Source organism: Spermophilus citellus (assembly GCF_964194105.1).
Source record: "Spermophilus citellus genome assembly, chromosome: 1".
NCBI classification, from domain to species: domain Eukaryota; kingdom Metazoa; phylum Chordata; class Mammalia; order Rodentia; family Sciuridae; genus Spermophilus; species Spermophilus citellus.
In genome coordinates this window covers 159,247,783-159,266,302 of record NC_138182.1, presented here as the reverse complement: position 1 = coordinate 159,266,302, position 18,520 = coordinate 159,247,783, and the positions used below count along the sequence as shown (strand labels likewise).

Here is an 18,520-nt window from a genome sequence, read left to right as displayed (position 1 = left end):
TAATATATCCTCCCCCAGCCCCTTTAGCCTTCAAAGCAAATCAAGACAGATCTGCTTAGCTGTATGTTGTATTAAATGTTCAGTGGCTAAATTGGTCGATTTCCTCGAAACCTAAATTCTTGGACCATTAAAAAATGAGGTAACCACCCCACCATCTCTGCTGTCCTTGGTATTTTAAAGTAAGTGCATATTTCCATTCCTGGTTGGAAAATATACTGAACTGGGTGACAACATCTTATTTACTCCTAGCCAGACAGGATGAAAAAGTTCTGGTGAATTATTACACAGAGGGTGATTACAGTTAACAGTACTGTATCATAAAATTCAAAACAAAAGATTTTTAACATTCCCAAAATAAAATAATGATAGATTTTTGAGATGATGGGGAACCTAAGCATCCTGAGTTGATCAATATACAATGTATAAATATACCAAAACATCACACTGTACCCCACAGATATAGTTATTACCTGTTAAATAAAAACAAATCATCACAGCAAATTTTAATCAGCTTGATTACCAAGATTACCTAAGATTCAAACTTTAGCTGCACCCCCTGAGTCTACCCTTTCTCCCTCAGAGAGAAAAAGAGACCAGTTCTTCCTATGACTCCTATTGCTTTCTTTGGTCATGTGTCCCCCTAATGCCACAGTGGCCTTCTGCAGCAGTTGCTCAGAAGGGCTGAGTCAGCTCTGCATCCCCACCTGCCCCAAGATGTTAACCCGCCCTCATCCCCTGCAGCACACAAGCTAGATGAACAGGATACTGAACTGAGTAGCATCACTCAGTGTGGCACAGTGGAAGTGCATCTGTAAGGACCCCAGAGGGACACTTCTGGGACTTCCTCTGGGAAAAAAAAACAGAGAAGGGATTAAAAATGTAATGCTGGGTGCGGTGGTGAGGAGAGACAGCCAGCTGCAGGCAGGAGAAAGAGCCCAGTTGTTCCTAGTGAACCACATCAGGGCGGCCCATCACAGCTGAATGCGGTTTCGGAAGCCACTGATGAAGACAGTCTGGGAACAGAACTCCAGCTGGGAGAGGGGAGCGCAACAGGAACTCGGAGGTGGTGAGCTCATCCAGGGCCTCCTGAAATCCAGATCTTCCCACACGCAGGTGGGCAGGACAGGCATTCCCGGATGAGAAGCCCAAGTGCCACCTCTCCCGCCCTATCAGCAGCAGCTCACTCTGCCGGGCCTGGACAGCCCTACCTCAGCTGCCTCAGCAGGCACAGCAGCCTGGGGACCCTTCAATCGTGGTCCCAAGAAATTGGCGCTGAAATACAAAGTTCACATATGATAACAGCCAAACCCTATTACTGGGATGGAAAGTTTACAAAACTGAAAGTTCAACTATTACATTTTTGAGTGTGAATTAGAGAGTATTCACACTGTTCCATACTAATACTGTAGACAATTATTCAATACATTGATAGAAGTCGGGCTTATTTCAAATATAATATACAGGCTGCTGCTTTCTGCCTATAGTGAAAATACAAAGAACCATGCTTATTTTATTTATTTCCAGATTTCTTAAATCATATCAATGACAGAAAGTAGCCATTATTTCCCAAACTTTCATTACCTTTATTTCAGAAAAGGACAAAGTCAAACATGCTGACCCTGGTTTGTTACATGGAAGTCACTCAAGGAGTAGACTGTGTCTGTTTAACTCCTCTCTCCTCTGGTGATCACTTAGAGAGAAAACAGAGGGAAACCAAAGCTTACCACATCAGAGAAACCACTGTCAGCACACAAGGATTTGGGGGCCTTCAACTTTGGCAAAGTCTCTTTCAAGTTGCGAAGTCAGTTACTTGAAGTAAGTCTGGGGATTCATCTGCTGGAATTTGGTACCCTGAGTATCTCTACTGACTTCTGATACAGGATCTTTGATTCTAAACTGTTTTTGAGTTCCAGCAGATGCAGTCCCCTTAACATGGACCTTATGTCAAACCCTCACGTGGATACTGACCGGTAACTCTGCTCCAGGTCTTTGTAATTAGGAGCTATAGCCTGCTTTCCCCCACTGTGCTCTATGTGACATATGTTAACGCAGCCATCCGTCTAGCCTCAGATACATTCAAAATAGGAGGTGAGGCTTACATTGGTGGTGAGTGGAACAAGTTAAATGACACCAAAGTCAGAGGCAAATTTCTACCAGACAACTTTTGATAAATCAAATACATGGAGAAAGGGTTGGGGAGAGAAGAGGGGTGGTTGCTCTAGGCTCAGAGAGAATAAAGACACAGCCACCAGATGTGATGGGTAGACTTCATGTGGATCCTAACTAGAACCAAATTACTGTCCAAAGACTTTATTGACCTCAGAGCAATTTGGTTTGGCCTGGGTACTTGGTGGTGCCAGGGAATCATGGCTTATATTGTTATATGTGACAATGGCATTGTTGTTTTATGTAAGATGATGACAATATTTTCCTAGAAATGCTTACTGAAGAACACAGAAGAGTAATGACATGCTATTTGGTATTTGTTTTTAAATAGTTTATCAACAGAAATGGAATTATATTAAGGAACTGGTGGTAATCTTGGTAACTGCTATATCTGGGTGATCAATACATAAGGGTTCAATGTACTATTCATTCTACTTTTGCATGTTTAAAATTTTTCATGTTTAAAAAGCCCATGTGAAAGACAGTGGAATGAGACGGATGTCATCACCCTAAGTACATATATGAAAACACAAATGGTGTGACTCTACTTTGTGTTCAACCAGAGACATAAAAAATTGTGCTCTAGGGCTGAGGATGTGGCTCAAGCAGTAACGCGCTCACCTGGCATGCACGGGGGGCTGGGTTCGATCCTTAGCACCACATACAAATAAAATAAAGATGTTGTGTCCACCGAAAAACTAAAAATAAATATTAAAAAATTCTCTCTCTCTCTCTCTCTCTCTCTCTCTTTAAAAAAAGTTGTGCTCTATTTGTGTAATATGAATTGAACTGCATTCTGCTGTCATATATAACTAATAAGAGTAAACAAAATTTAAAAATTGTTTTTAAAAAGGCTCACGTAAAAATTGAAGCAATGAACTAAAAATCTTTGATTAAAAAAATGTATAAAAGTTCCAAATCTATAATGTAGGGAAGAGATTATAAAAAACACATAGCTTTGCCTTTTCCTTTGAAAAATTCTAGGAAACAGAAGTTGTAGTATGAAGGCTTTTGCTCCCCTGGGGACTATAGAGCCTGTGGCTCTCCGCTCCCTTCCCCTCCCTGCACATTCCATGCCCACGGGGCCAACTGACCAAAGCTGTCTTTCTTTGGCTAACAGAACCAGCCAAGCATGGACTTCAAGGAGAACGCAGCCTCCCTGTCCTGCTGGAGCAGGGGCTGGGCTGAGGAGGGGAAGGTTTGCCTGTTGTAACAGAATGCTGCTTCTGGCCTCTGAAGTGAGGTGTCTTACAAAGATGATCCTTGTTAAATCTCGAGATCCCAAGGCTGCAGACCCTCAGTTCAGGGGTCACAACATACAAATGATGCAAAGAAATGACCCTCAGTTCCTCCTTAACCCTGTAAGTCCAATAATGGCCTGGTAAGCGATCACCGGAACAGAGAGTCCTTGTGTTGCCACATCTTGCAGGAAGCCACGAATGAGACCCTCATCCTCTAACTCCCTGTCTGAAAGGTAAGACACACCAAGACAGCTCATTTTTGTGACTTTCATGATCTAATCAATTACTTAAGTAGTAGCAGCACCAAAATCCAAATCGACTTTAGCTTCCTACAATTTGTTACGTAAGATTAAAACCCATTCCCTGCAAAGTGCCTAATTCCTGTACCTTACAACTATTCTTCAACACAATGCTTTTATAAAGTCATGATTTTGAATTTCTGGGTTATGAAATACATGACTATTCCCTTTCCTAAGTTCTGTTTTTTAAGAATCCATTTCTCTCTTTAAATATTATTAATGTAATTGCTAGGTTGAGTTATCTTATGCCTCCTGTGAATAGATGTAATAAAAAACACCTTAGGCTCAGGTTTAGGTCATCTTGTATTTACACACTGATTATACAAAATGTAGAAGGATGAACTCCTTTAAAACTTGATTTTTGTTTATGTAAATTGCCTTCAAGACATACTGCAGCAGTATATAAGATTTTGCATGCATTTTGAAGAAATCACACAGAAGCAGCCACTTTCTCAATAAACTTGGCCAGTCTCACATCTCTTTTGGTCAGTCCGCCAGAGTCATGAGAGGTGAGGGTTATCTGGACCTAAGAAAGAAGAAAGCAGCTTTTAAAACCCTGAGCTATAATTCATGGAATTCTCCTTGGGTGGTTCAGAAATCAATTTATTATCCAACATTCATATTTGAGAATCAGAGGGATCAAATGATTTAGAAAATACATTATGAACAATAAACACAGCATTTCCAAAACCCAGCAAACTCCAGGACCACAGTCTTCATCAGAGGGGGCCCGGCAGCCACCCAGGATAAAAAGGTTGTCCTATACGAGGAGGAAATTTAGCTGCCAGGATCTCAAACCTCATTTCTTGAGAAAAAAAGAGAGACTGGGGTTCCATTTTAACTCCCATTACTTTAATTACACCAACTATTTTGGGGCCACTGAGAAAAGCCAAGCTATCAAATGTAATGTCTTAGCAGTGATGTTAAAAAAAGCACATTTCCAAATTAGGAAAGGGGTGTGTGTTGGGAACGCTACCTCTTGACAAATTGGTTAAAAAGCAAAATAAAATTATGGGCAAAGAAAGGCAACTAGGAAAGAAAAGTTGATGCTAGTATGGGGGTGCTTTGAATTATTCAAAAAAGTATATATATATATATATATATATATATATATATATATATATATATATAACCAAGAATGGTGATGTTTCTTTTTTCAAAGAGGACTTCCAGAGAGAAAATAAACACAGAAACCTGGATGGTAAGATACTTCAAACGGTGTGACCATAAAGACAAGGACACTTTTTGGGGGGAACATGATTCTTCTCACTGTGGTCTCTAAAACTTTGTAAATTTTGAGGATCCAGAATTTAATAGTTATTTTATAAAGTATAATTCCTGAGAAAATATATTTCAATAAGATGATTAGGACATATCTATCTTATTTGCAACCCTTTCTTTCAATAAATTATTTTCAATTTAAAAGTTTACCTGCGTGGCTGATATTCAAGTTTAATTCAGGAACCTAATTAGGCCCAACTTTCTTTTTATTAAAAGTTTCAGTAGAAGACAAACATGAAAATAAAGAGCTTATTCTCATGAGCAGATCTGAAATTTGTCACTAATTTGCAATAATACACAGGGATTCTAAGAGAAAGAATCAGAAAATACTTTCTTAAGCACAAGCACATTTAGTTGCACAAGATGACAAGGAAGAAAAGAAGAAAGAAGTTTCTCGAACTCCATAATTAAAATTGATCCCAAAATAAGGCGATCCATTTACCTTGTTGTACACATTGAGCCACTCGGGGTGATGATTCATCTTCTCTGCTTGTAGGGCGACTCGGGACATAAAGCCAAATGCCTGTATAAGATGAAGTCAAGAGCAATCACTGATATTGTCCTCCACCCTGTCTGTGCCTGAGAGACTCCAGAGCAACCCCACCAGATAAAGACATGCTAGAATCCGTAGGAAGCCTGGAGAAATCAAAAATGAAAGGATCGCTCTCTGCAGGCCTGGGGTAACGGTGTGGCAGACTGTGTCCGGCTGCTCAGTGGTGAAAACAATCAGGCTCAAATAAACAAACCAGGAAATTGGTCTCACACAGTGACCTGTCTGGACTGTTTAATTGTCCTCAGGACAAGACTCTCCAAAATAGCACAGGAATAATTTCCCCAACTCGGTGCACTGGGTTTCACTACCTGGCCCCAAATCTTAGGAGTCACTTTGTTTGCAGCTCTGTGCCGTTTGTTTTAGTGACTGGGTTGCTAAGGCATCAACCATGAGATGACGGAAAAAGGTCTTCTGAGTGTGACTTGAACAAAAGCACTGGCAGACCTGAACTACTTCCTCACCCCATCTCTCAGGTGGGAGGAATGAAGGGCTATTTTTCACTGCATTCTAGAGCAAAAGAGAAAAGAACAGCTTGCCTGCTCTGGGTCTTCTTGCTACTGCCCCGCCCTGTTGCTCTGAGGTATCAGTGCGTCTGCCTCAGGACACAAAACAAGCTGGAAATGAGCAGAGGACTAAAAACCAGCCACAGGCCAAAGTCTGAACCTCTGGGGTTCTGTCGTCTTACCACAGAAACATAGAAACATGAAGCAGAAGATCTCTTCTGCTTCATGTTCAGACTTTGGCCTGTGGCTGGTTTTTAGTTCTCTGCTCATTTCCAGATTATTTCAGTTCTTCTAAAAGAAATTTGGGTCTGGGTGGGGTTAAAAGTCCTCTAAGTTATCATGAAGGGAGTAATCATCTGAGAACTATCATTTAAATAGTCTTTAATCCGGGAAATAAAAATCAGACAAGAGGAATGGTCTACTGATATGTAAATCAATGGAAGTGTAACTGATGTGATACAGCAATCTGTATACGGGGTAAAAATGGGAGTTCATAACCCACTTGAATCAAACTGTGAAATATGATATATTAAGAACTATGTAATGTTTTGAACGACCAACAATAAATAAAATTTAAAAAAAAGAAGACAAACTTCTCGCTTTCAATTTTTTTTTTATTGGTTGTTCACAACATTACAAAGCTCTTGACATATCATATTTCATACATTAGATTGAAGTGGGTTATGAACCCCCAATTTTACCCCAAATGCAGATTGCAGAATCACGTCGGTTACACATCCACAATTTTACATAATGCCCTATTAGTGACTGTTGTATTCTGCTACCTTTCCTATCCCCTACTATCCCCCCTCCCCTCCCCTCCCACCTTCTCTCTCTACCCCATCTACTGTAATTCATTTCTCTCCTTGTTTATTTTCCCATTCCCCTCACAACCTCTTATATGTAATTTTGTATAGCAATGAGGGTCTCCCTTCATTTCCATGCAATTTCCCTTTTCTCTCCCTTTCCCTCCCATCTCATGTCTCTGTTTAATGTTAATCTTTTCTTCCTGCTCTTCCTCCCTGCTCTGTTCATAGTTGCTCTCATTATATCAAAGAAGACATTTGGTATTTGTTTTTTAGGGATTGGCTAGCTTCACTAAGCATAATCTGCTCTAGTGCCATCCATTTCCCTGCAAATTCTATGATTTTGTCATTTTTTATTGCTGCATAGTACTCCATTGTGTATAGATGCCACATTTTTTTATCCATTCATCTATTGAAGGGCATCTGGGTTGGTTCCACAGTCTAGCTATTGTGAATTGTGCTGCTATGAACATCAATGTGGCAGTATCCCTGTAGCATGCTCTTTTAAGGTCTTCAGGGAATAGTCCGAGAAGGGCAATAGCAGGGTCAAATGGTGGTTCCATTCCCATCTTTCTCAGGAATCTCCAAACTGCTTTCCAAATTGGCCGCACCAATTTGCAGTCCCACCAGCAATGTACAAGTGTACCCTTTTCTCCACATCCTCTCCAGCACTTGTTGTTGTTTGACTTCATAGTGGCTGCCAATCTTACTGGAGTGAGATGGTATCTTAGGGTGGTTTTGATTTGCATTTCTCTGACTGCTAGAGATGGTGAGCATTTTTTCATGTACTTGTTGATTGATTGTATATCCTCCTCTGAGAAGTGTCTGTTCAGGTCCTTGGCCCATTTGTTGATTGGGTTATTTGTTATCTTATTGTCTAATTTTTTGAGTTCTTTGTATACTCTGGATATTAGGGCTCTATCTGAAGTGTGAGGAGTAAAAATTTGTTCCCAGGATGTAGGCTCCCTATTTACCTCTCTTATTGTTTCTCTTGCTGAGAAAAAAACTTTTTAGTTTAAGTAAGTCCCATTTGTTGATTCTTGTTATTAACTCTTGTGCTGTGGGTGTCCTATTAAGGAATTTGGAGCCCGACCCCACAATATGTAGATCGGAGCCAACTTTTTCTTTTATCAGACGCAGAGTCTCTGATTTGATATCATCGCTTTCAAATTTTTATGAGAGTAACTGCAAACAATAGCAGAAGTCTGTCTCTTGTGTGCAGAAAGCAGAAATACTTGGTCAGGTTAAGGCAATGGCACATTAATTACAAAGTTAGATGGAATTCACAGGGCAGTTCCCATTACACCCACATAAATAAATATTTAACTTCATTACCCCATCCAGAAAAACCAATATGTTGGTGGTTGGGCAATGTTTTTTGGATCACCAAATGACATAAGAGCACATTTCCTAGTTAACAGTGGAAGAGTATGCTTGATACCATTTTAAACAATTCTTTTTTTTAATTGATTTTTTAAAAAAATAAATGACAGTGGAATGTATTACAATTCTTATTGCACATATACAGCACAATTTTTTATATCTCTGGTTATATATAAAGTATGTTGACACCAATTCATGTCTTCATACATGCACTTTGGATAGTGATGTCTGTCACATTCCACCATCCTTGCTAACCCCCTGCCTCCTCCCTTTCCCTCCCTCCTCTCTGCTCTATGTAGAGTTGGTCTATTCCTCCCATGCTCCCCCTCCCTACCCCACTATGAGTCAACCTCCTTATATCAACCTCCGAAAACATTCGGCATTTGTTTTTTTGGGGATTGGCTAACTTCACTTAGCATTATCTTCTCCAACTCCGTCCATTTACCTGCAAATGCCCATGATTTTATTCTCTTTTATTGATGAGTAATATTCCATTGTGTATATATGACACATATTTTTTATCCATTCATCTACTGAAGAGCATCTAGGTTGGCTCCACAGTTTAGCTATTATGAATTATGCTGCTATAAACACTGATGTGTCTGTGTCCCTGTAGTGTGCTGATTTTAAGTCCTTTGGGTTTAGACTGAGGAGAGGGATAGTTGGGTCAAATGGTGGTTCCATTCCCAGATTTCCAATGAATCTCCCTACTACTTTCCATATTGGCTGCACCAATTTGCAGTTCCACCAGCCGTGTATGAGTGTGCCTTTTTCCCCACATCCTCGCCAGCACCAAGGACCTGAACAGACACTTCTCAGAAGATGATATACAATCAATCAACAGATATATGAAAAAATGTTCATCACCTCTAGCAATTAGAGAAATGCAAATCAAAACTACTCTAAGATATCATTTCACTCCAGTCAGAATGGCAGCTATTATGAAGACAAACCATTTTAAACAATTCTATACTGTTCGTTACAGTTCCCATCTCTTTATTCGGGATAAAGATTTCCATTTTGACATTTAAGAACTGAATGTTTTCCCCATTAGGAAAAGGAAGCTCAAGCAAAACCCACTTAACCATTTGTGGAATTATTCGTGGAAAAACAGCATTTACTCTCCCAGCCCTTCTCAATCCACAATCTGATTCTCCAGATTCTATGGAGGGTACAAGCAGGATGGGAAAGTCTGTTTTAATTATTCAAACAAAGCTAACCTGTATTAAATGGTGTTAATGAAAATTTCTCTTCTGCAGTGGAGGTGTCTTATTTAGTATTAGCAGAGATACAATGTGTACTTCTTTAGATGAGTTATTTTTTTTTAATAAATTGTATTTACATGATAGAAGCTTTTTCTTTTATGAGTCTGCAGTATGCCCCTTAGGTATATAGAGATAATACAGCTGTTCAGGGCCTGTCCTTTGGGGCCTGGGAATCCTGGATTGAAACTGACTCTACCATTTAACTGTCATGGGTTGTCTTCACTCCTGTGAAGACGAGTCTGTTTTCTTATTATTAAAATGGAAATAATAATAACTCATGTAACCATTTTAATAAAAAATTATATGGGTACATACAGGCACTTAGCAAGCATTTGGCATAGAATAAGATATCAACAACGGCACACACTGATACCTCTACTGCTTCTGTCAAGCTGAATAAGATAAACTTGACAAAACACAATTAGGGGTAAAAAGTTTTCCACAGGCCTGAGAATCTAAGATTCAGTTGTTTCTGAGAAGAATGGCCCTTCTTTTCCCATTTGTCACAGAGACCCCCATACGTATACGGATCGCACAATGTCTGGGGAAATAAGCTTAATGGCAAGAAATTATGTGGACACAGTCTGTCACTGCTCAACTTCTTAAGCCCTGTGGTCATAATTTCTTTGAGCCATGTCATCCTAAAAGGTCCAAAATGATGCCTTGTTACGATTTGGATGTGAGGTGTCCCTCAAAAGCTCCTGTGTCAATGAAGGAATGTTCAGAGGTGAAGTGACTGGATTAGAAGTGTGACCTTTCCTTTAATCCATTCCTCATTTGAATGGACTGACAGGGTGGTAACTGTAGGCAGGAGGGGTGTGGCTGGAGGAGGTCAGTCACCAAGGGCACACCCCAGAGGGTGCATCTTCCCTGGGCCCCCTTCACTGGGTTCCCTCTCCCACCCCCCTTCCTGGCCCAGCCATGAACTGAGCATCTTTCCTCCACTGAGCACTCCTCCATGATGTGCTGCTTCAACTGGAGCCCCAAGGAATGGATTCAGCTGTCTATGGACCGAGACCTCTGAATTAGTGAGCCCCAAATAAACGTGTCCTCCTGTAAGTTGCTCTTGTCAGTATTTTGGTCACAGCAACAAAAACCTAACTAAAAACATGCCTAGAATCCCTAACCACTTCCTAAGAGCCAAATGGATACAGTGATGACCTGGACATGGTCAGAAGTGCTCTTCAAATCTTTGACTATCTTCAAATCTTTAACTCTATATAAATATTTTAAAAGCACACATCTAAAGACCATTCAAGAACCAGAGTTTTGTTAGGACTGGTCCAAGTTCCAGAACATGGGTTCTTCATTGTCCCAGCTTCTGCAGCCTAGGAAGGTCACCTCCCCCAGCCAACTCCACACCCCCAGGTACATCCAGAGAGCCCAACTTCCCATCAGAAGCTCCCTTGTTTAATAACTGCTGGAGTTGCCTGGTTCTCTCGGGGCCACAGGCCTATCCGTGTACTTGGTGGCGTGGACACCCTGAAGCTGGGCTACACCCAGCACGTGGTCATCGGCATCAGCATTGCTTGTTGGGGTGCAGCTATCCTGACAGACCCTAAAGGAAAGGCCTACCAGGCTGTTGAATGTACCAACCGTGAATCTGTCACCTCCTACCCCTGGACCCATGACACAGGAAGCATGGGGTTTATGGTTGTTCTGCACAGACGTGGGTTGTCTTCACTCCTGTGAAGACGAGACTGCAAAGACAATAAAAACCCTGGGTGTCATACTTTGGCTGTGAGCATGGCTTTCTCTTCAGGTTATAGAGGGACCAAAAAAACCCTCAGAAGAAAAAAAAATAAAGACTATTCAAACTTGTATTTTCCTCAGTTTTGCATATTACTCTTCAACTGATAGAAAGTATCACAAGCCTGATAAGCCATTGTATAGGACATAGTCATAATTCTTCCTTCTGGGAAGAATACTCAATCTGCTTTGTGGGCAAAGAGACAATTCCATAATCTTCCTTCTACATAAAAGAACCAAAAATTTCCAAAATATTTATTTTTAAAACTACAAATCTAAAACATCCATAAGAATACATGTTCGGCTGGGACTGTGGCTCAGCGGTAGAGTGCTCGCCTAGCAAATGCAGGGCCCTGGGTTCGATCCTCAGCATCACATAAAAATAAATAAATAAAGGTATTGTATCCAACTACAACTAAAAAAATAAATATTTTTTTTTAAAAAATACACATTCAAATTATAAGAATGACTACATAAGGAACTTAGATGAGTAGATAAGAGAGGAAAAAAGAAAAAATTCAAAGGGGAATTTTAATTATCTGAAATACAATGAAGAAACATGACCAAACACTCAACGAATGATGAAAGGCAACTGTCCCTTTAGAAGATTTCTTTTTACAGCATAGCTATTTACTGGCAAGGATTCCAGTTGGAAGCAAAAGGTCTTGAGCTAAAAGTGTAGGCCTCTAAAACCATTGCATCAAAGAAAGCTGTAAATAGCTCAAGGCAGAAGAGATACCACCAACAACTCAGTAAGAGACTTACACGACAGGACCAAGAAAGTGGGCAAAAAAGAAATAGAAATCAACAAGAGTTTAGAAGATTACACAAAAATAAATATACGAGGAAAATAAAGGAGAACTAACATAAGAGTTAATTATCACAATAAAACAAAAAAAGATGGAGCAGCCAGGTGCAGCACACTCACCTGTAATCCCAGCAACTCAGGAGGCTGAGGCAGGATGATTGCGAGTTCAAAGCCAGCCTCAGCAACTTAGTGAGGCTCTAGGCAACTTAGCAAGACCCTGTCTCAAAATAACTAAAAATAAAAAGGGCTGGGGATGTGGCTCTGTGATTAAGTGCACCTGGGGTCAGCCCCCAGTATAAAAAAAAAAAAAGGAACAGGAAAAACATGGAGATAGAATTTTAAATTTTCCCAGAAATAAGAGATTTAAATCTATAAATTGTAAAAATTTAACCAGGTCTACCCATCCTAGGAAAGTTAGTGAACTTAAAAATTTTTAAACATCTTTTTGGCATCTAGTCAAAAAGATTAATTCAAGTGTAAGGATGAAAAGGATCTGCTGACCTCAACTTCTGTATACCAACATTCAACATTAGAAGTCAGAGAAATAATAATCACAAAGACATTTTAGAAAATGAAAATGCAAACAAAATTTTATACCCAGCTAAACTGTTCTTCAGAAACTAAATACAATAGACATTTTAGAAATGAACTTGAGGGAATTTCCCATTCACCCATCTTGAGAAAACTATTAAATGATGAACTGTAAGAGATGAATGGGAAAACTGTACCAAAGGCATTGGCAGTAAATAATATATTCATTCAGCTTCAGGAATTCATTTAACAGAATTATGGGGATTAAAGTTACAGAATAAAACATAAATGTTATAAACAATTTAAGGGGTTCAAAGAAAAGGGGAAAGCAATGAGAAAGACAAATGAGAGTAAAACAAAATTTTTGAGTAACACAAGATTCAGTGTTAGAGAAATAAGTATATTGAAGGTTATAAAACATAAGCACTAGAACTAAAAAATAATACAGACGAAAATTAAATAGTAAAGTAGGATAGAGTAGAAGCATAATTCTGAAATTGCATAATGGGAATGCTATTTAAAGAAACAGAGGACTAAAAATTTTATGTAAAATTATAACAGTACCCACAATAATAAAATAAAAATAAACATTCCCAACAAAGTAAAGAAAACAAATAAGAAAATTTTAAAACATAACAAAAATCATATATAGATGATATGATTTAAAATAAGGAAGAAAAAGTATGTTGGTTCTGTTATGTTTTTTAGACCAAATGTCTGTCTAATCAACAATGTAAAGAGACTAAATCCAGAAAATTAAAATAAGAAAAAACTTTCATACTGGATCACAAAGCAAAGTTCAATCACTGAAAATAAAAGCACATGAACAAGTACAAAAACAAAAATTTAAAAAATATGGTATTTACACACAGTTAAAGGAGTTACACTTAGCCATAAAGAAAAAGGAAATAATGGCATTTGCTGGTAAATGAAGGGAGAAGGAGAAAATTATGCTAAGTGAAATACGCCAGACTCAGAAAATCAAGAGCTGTTTTCTCTCATATGTGGAAGCTAGAGCAAAATAAGGGAAAGAAGGTGGCAAGGGAGGAGACTGGATATCATGAAAATATAAGGTATATCAGTAGAGTAGAAGACAAAGACAGAAAGGAAGGGAAAAAAGGGAGAGGGGTAGAAATATGGAATGCATTTAACAATAGCATGTTACATAAATATATAAATGTACCAAAAGAACTTCTCCTTGTATGTATATATAGAAAATACCAATCAAAAATAAATAAAGAAGGCTGGGGTTGTGGCTCAGCAGTAGAGCACTCGCCTACCACGTGCGAGGCCCTGAGTTCGATCCTCAACATCACATTAAAATAAATAAATAAAATAAAGGTATTGTGCCCGACTACAACTAAAAAAATAAATAAATAAATATTTAGTAAATAAATAAATAAAGAGCTGTGGGCAGTGGCGCATGCCTATAATCCCAGCAACTCAGGAGGCTGAGACAGGAGAGATAGCAAGTTCAAGATCAGCCTCAGCAACTTACCAAGGCTATAAGCAACTTAGCGAGATCCTGTCTCAAAAAAAAAATAAAAAGGGCTGGAAATGTATGTCAGTAGTAAAGTGCCATCTGGGTTTAATCCCCAGTACCAAAATAAATAAATGAGTGAAAGGAAGATAAGAGAAGAGGAGAAAGAATGGGGGGAGGAAGGAGGGAAGGAAAAGTGAGGTAATAGGAAATTAAGTCAAATTCCTTGCATGTGTTATTTTGTTAAAATGAACCAAAGATTATAATTATAATGCTCTAATTTTAAAAAGTCGTGGAAAATATAATATTGGATAGGCTGATTTAGGATAAAACACTAAAAATTACAAAAGAAGGGCAATTAATATTTATAATGTATATCCAAAATGAAGATTGAATAATTATGAATTTTTACACCTCAAATAACACAGGATCAAAATAATGAGACAGAAACTATACAAAATATAGGACAAATATAAACACTTACTGTTGGTGACTTTAATTTCTGTCTTTAACCTATTACAGATTAAGAAACAAAAAGGTAAGGATATGAACTACTTGAATAATTAATAATAAAAGATAGAACTATTGGTATATTTTAAACTCTAAAAACTGAGAACACAGCTTTTAAAGTACCCACTGAAAATTCACAGAAATCAAACATACTTAGCCCACAAAGAAAATATCTCAATCAATTGTAAAAGTAGAAAGAATACTGACAACAATCTGCAATAAATTAAAAAGAAAATTCAGATATAAAGCAATAAAAAAAAACACTACCTGGAAATTTTTTCAAATCCTTCTTTTAAAACTCTTGGGTCAAGCCAGGCACAGTGGCTCAGGCCTGTAATCCTGGCAACTCTGGAAGTTGAGGCAGGAGGATCACAAGTTCAAGGCCAGCCTCACCAATTTATTAAGGCCCTAAATAACTTAAAGAGATCCTGTCTCAAAAATTAAATAAATAAAAAGGGCTGGGGATGTGGCTCAGGGGTAAAGTGCATCCCTTGGTTCAATCTCTGGTACAAAAAAAAAAAAAAAAAATCCCAGATTAGAAAAAAAAATCTAAACAATAAAAAGAAATATGTCTAAGAGTGACACCAAAAAAAAATAAATAAAATAAGAACAGATCCAGATCATTTCAGAAATCCAGATTCTTTGAATCAAAAAGAATTCTAACCTTCAAGGAATATTTCATTCTAACATCAATTAAACTATCCAGAGCATAGTAAAAGAAATAATCCCAAATTATTTTTATAGTCCAACCTAATACTGTCTCCATGAACCCATAAAGATAGCTTATATAGGGGCTGGGGATGTGGCTCAAGCGGTAGAGCGCTCACCTAGTGTGCGTGCGGCCCGGGTTCGATCCTCAGCACCACATACAAACAAAGATGTTGTGTCCGCCGAGAATTAAGAAAAAATAAATAAATATTAAAATTCTCTCTCTCTCTGTCTCTCACTCTCTCTTTAAAAAAAAAAAAAAGATAGCTTATACAGTGAAACTGCAGAGTTTTAATATATTAGTAAAAATCCTAACAAATAAAACCTAATAACATAATAAGAGAACAAAAGAACATGATCAAGTAAGATTTATTCTAAGAATGCAAGGATGGCTCAATATTAGAAAATACATTAACATAATTTACCAGTGAAGTCAAGGCAAAAATCATATGATTTTCATAAATTCTGAAAAAAAAATGATTGATAAATTTAATAATATCTGTTATTTTTTAAAATTCTCAAAAGTTGAGTGTGGTGGCATGAACTTATAGTCTCAGGGAGCTGAGAAGGATGAGGCAGGAAGACCACTAGAACCCAGGAGTTTGTGGCCAGCCTGGGCAACACAGATTTTTCCATCTCAAAAATAAATACATAAATAAAAAAACTTTTAATGATAGGGATAAGTAGACCCTTCCTTAATGTGACAGAATACATTCTCAGTCCAAGGTAGCATCATTCTTGATAGAAAAACATTAAAAGAAATCTCAATGAAGAGTACGACCAGCCGGGCACAGTGGTTGCACGCCTGTAATCCCAGTGACTCAGGAGGCTGAGGCAGGAAGATCAAGAGTTAAAAGCCAGCTCAGCAACTTAGCAAGGCCCTAAACAACTCAGTAGGACCCTCTCTCTAAACAAAATACAAAATGAGGCTGGGGATGTGGCTCAGAGGTCGAGTGCCCCTGAGTTCAATCCCCAGTACCAAAAATAAATAAATAAATAGAACCAAAAATGTCAACAGTATTCTTGAACAAACAACAACTGATTAGAAAATATATTGGAAGAAAAGATTCCATTTAAAATGATACCAAAAAATTACTTAGAAATAAACAAGAAATGTACAAATCCTGTAAGCAGAAAATTTTAACCACTACTAAAAACTAGATAAATGTTACTACATTGAGAATATTTCTCTACACAGCAATAACAACCAGGCAACAAAACCAAAAGACAAACAGTGCGCTTGCAGGTCATATTTTCTTAGGATAAAAGAACTCCTACCCATGCATAAGAGACAAACCACCCATTATTTTTTAATTTGCAAAGGGCATAGATACCAATAAAGAAATATGAATGGTTCTGAACCATAGAAACTGCTCAAATCTCATTCATAAGACACAAATCAAAATTATATTAAATCTATTAGTTTGGCTAAGATAAAAAAGTTTGATAATACTTTGTTGGTGAAGATATAAAAGAGAAGGCACTCTCAGAGATGGCTGGTGAATATAAAATGAAATGCCATGGAAGTCAACCTGACAATATCTATAACAATTTAAAATGTCCACACCCATCAGGCCTGGTGGCACAGACTTAAAATCCTAGCAACTCCAGGCTGATGAAAAGTTCAAGAGGAATCACAAGTTTGAGGTCAGCCCCAGCAATTTAGCAAGACCCTGTGTCAAAAATAAAAATTAAAAAGGGACTGGAGATGCAGCACAGTGGTAGAGCACTCCTGAGTTCAATTCCCAATGCCAAAAAGCAGGGGGCGGGGAGGGGGTCCATACCCTTAGGGAAAAAAATAACCAAGCTTTTAGACCAAACAGGCCTGTAGACTCTGTGCTGCAGACACACTCATACACAATGAGTCACTGCAGTACTGCTTGTTATAGCTATAGACTTAAAACAGCCAAATGTCCATCAACAGGGAAATAATTAAACAGATTATTACAGATTACACTGGAATACTATGCAGCCATTAAGCAAAATGAGGATATTATCATCTGACATGGAAACACCTCCAAGATAAGTTCCTAAAAGAAAAAAAAAAGGTGCATAACAACAGTCTATGAATTGCCTACAAAAGAAAAGAAAATCTCTGGAACAACATGCAAGAATGATGGAGGTAGCAGTGAATGGTGGGGGGAGTAGAGAGAGGGAACTGGGTGATAATCAGGAATAAGAACTGACCTACTATACACTTGGTGCCTTTGGAATTTGTATATAGATGACCTATTTTAAAAAATTAGTTAGTTTGGGGAGAAAATGAACAAGCCATGCAAATGAAGTTCCCGCTGCAAAGAGAATCAAGATCCTACAATGTATGTAATATGGTTCATATTAAAATATTTTGGCTCATGTTAACTTCTTAACATATGCCTACCTGTTTAGGTGGGTTTTTAGTGCCAATTTACAGCATAGTTTGTCTATGAGCCATGTTCTGTTGAGCCACGGCCATTTCAAACAAACATATGGCCAACAAATAACATATAATGGCTGATAATAGTTTCAGTCTTTCCTCTATTGCAAATTACAAACATTTTATGAACAAGTCAATGAATGCATGATGAAGTATGACTTTTTAAGTCACTCTGCCATTTTCAGGAATGTAAGCATTACAATCACAGTAAATTGGGCCAATGAAGTTTGTCATTTGGAAATCTCCAAACCATCAGCAATTAAAGATTTTTCCATGAACCCCAAATCAAGTATTCTTTGGGAACTTTAATTTTTCTTAAAGTTCCTTTTGTTTCATTTTATTCCATGGAACTATGAAAGACTATCAGATGCACAAAACCAAAACAAAAATCCTGTATCAGTCTGTGAAATGTTTAACAGCACCCTGAATTTAAAATGCAGCTTGAGTCCAAATAACATGTATGATTTATTAAAGTTCTAAGACTTAACGTCTAGTACATATTTACAATACGAATCTTTCATTACTCAGAGCAATTCTCTTTGATATATGTTCTTTAAATCAGCTGCCTTTTATATTTTGATTATAGACTATTTTAATTATGTACTAAAAAAGAACATATCTCCCACTAAGAAAATGAGCACCAGCTACTCCAAAGTAATTTCCCCAGTACAATCTCCATTAAGCCTCTAAATACTTCCTTTACTAATTCAATGAATTAGAACTCTATTGTTTATGAATCACCTCTATGTTTGTAGGCCTATAACCCTTCTTTTAAAAAACACAATTGCTATGGAAGGAAATGATATTTATGTCTGATTAGA

At 37.9% G+C, this 18,520-nt stretch overlaps 1 protein-coding gene across 1 annotated transcript in view; it reads right to left on the bottom strand.

The window, feature by feature from the left end:
- Positions 1-3,991: 3,991 nt before the first annotated feature.
- The window catches only part of PCBD2 (pterin-4 alpha-carbinolamine dehydratase 2), a 49,520-nt gene continuing 34,991 nt past the window's right edge, over positions 3,992-18,520 (bottom strand). The window contains exons 3-4 of the mRNA XM_081289413.1: positions 5,430-5,510; positions 3,992-4,232 (exon numbers count right to left, since the gene is read on the bottom strand). Coding sequence (XP_081145539.1) covers positions 4,137-4,232; positions 5,430-5,510 — 177 coding nt within the window. The 3' untranslated portion in view covers positions 3,992-4,136. The remainder of the gene's footprint in view (positions 4,233-5,429; positions 5,511-18,520) is intronic.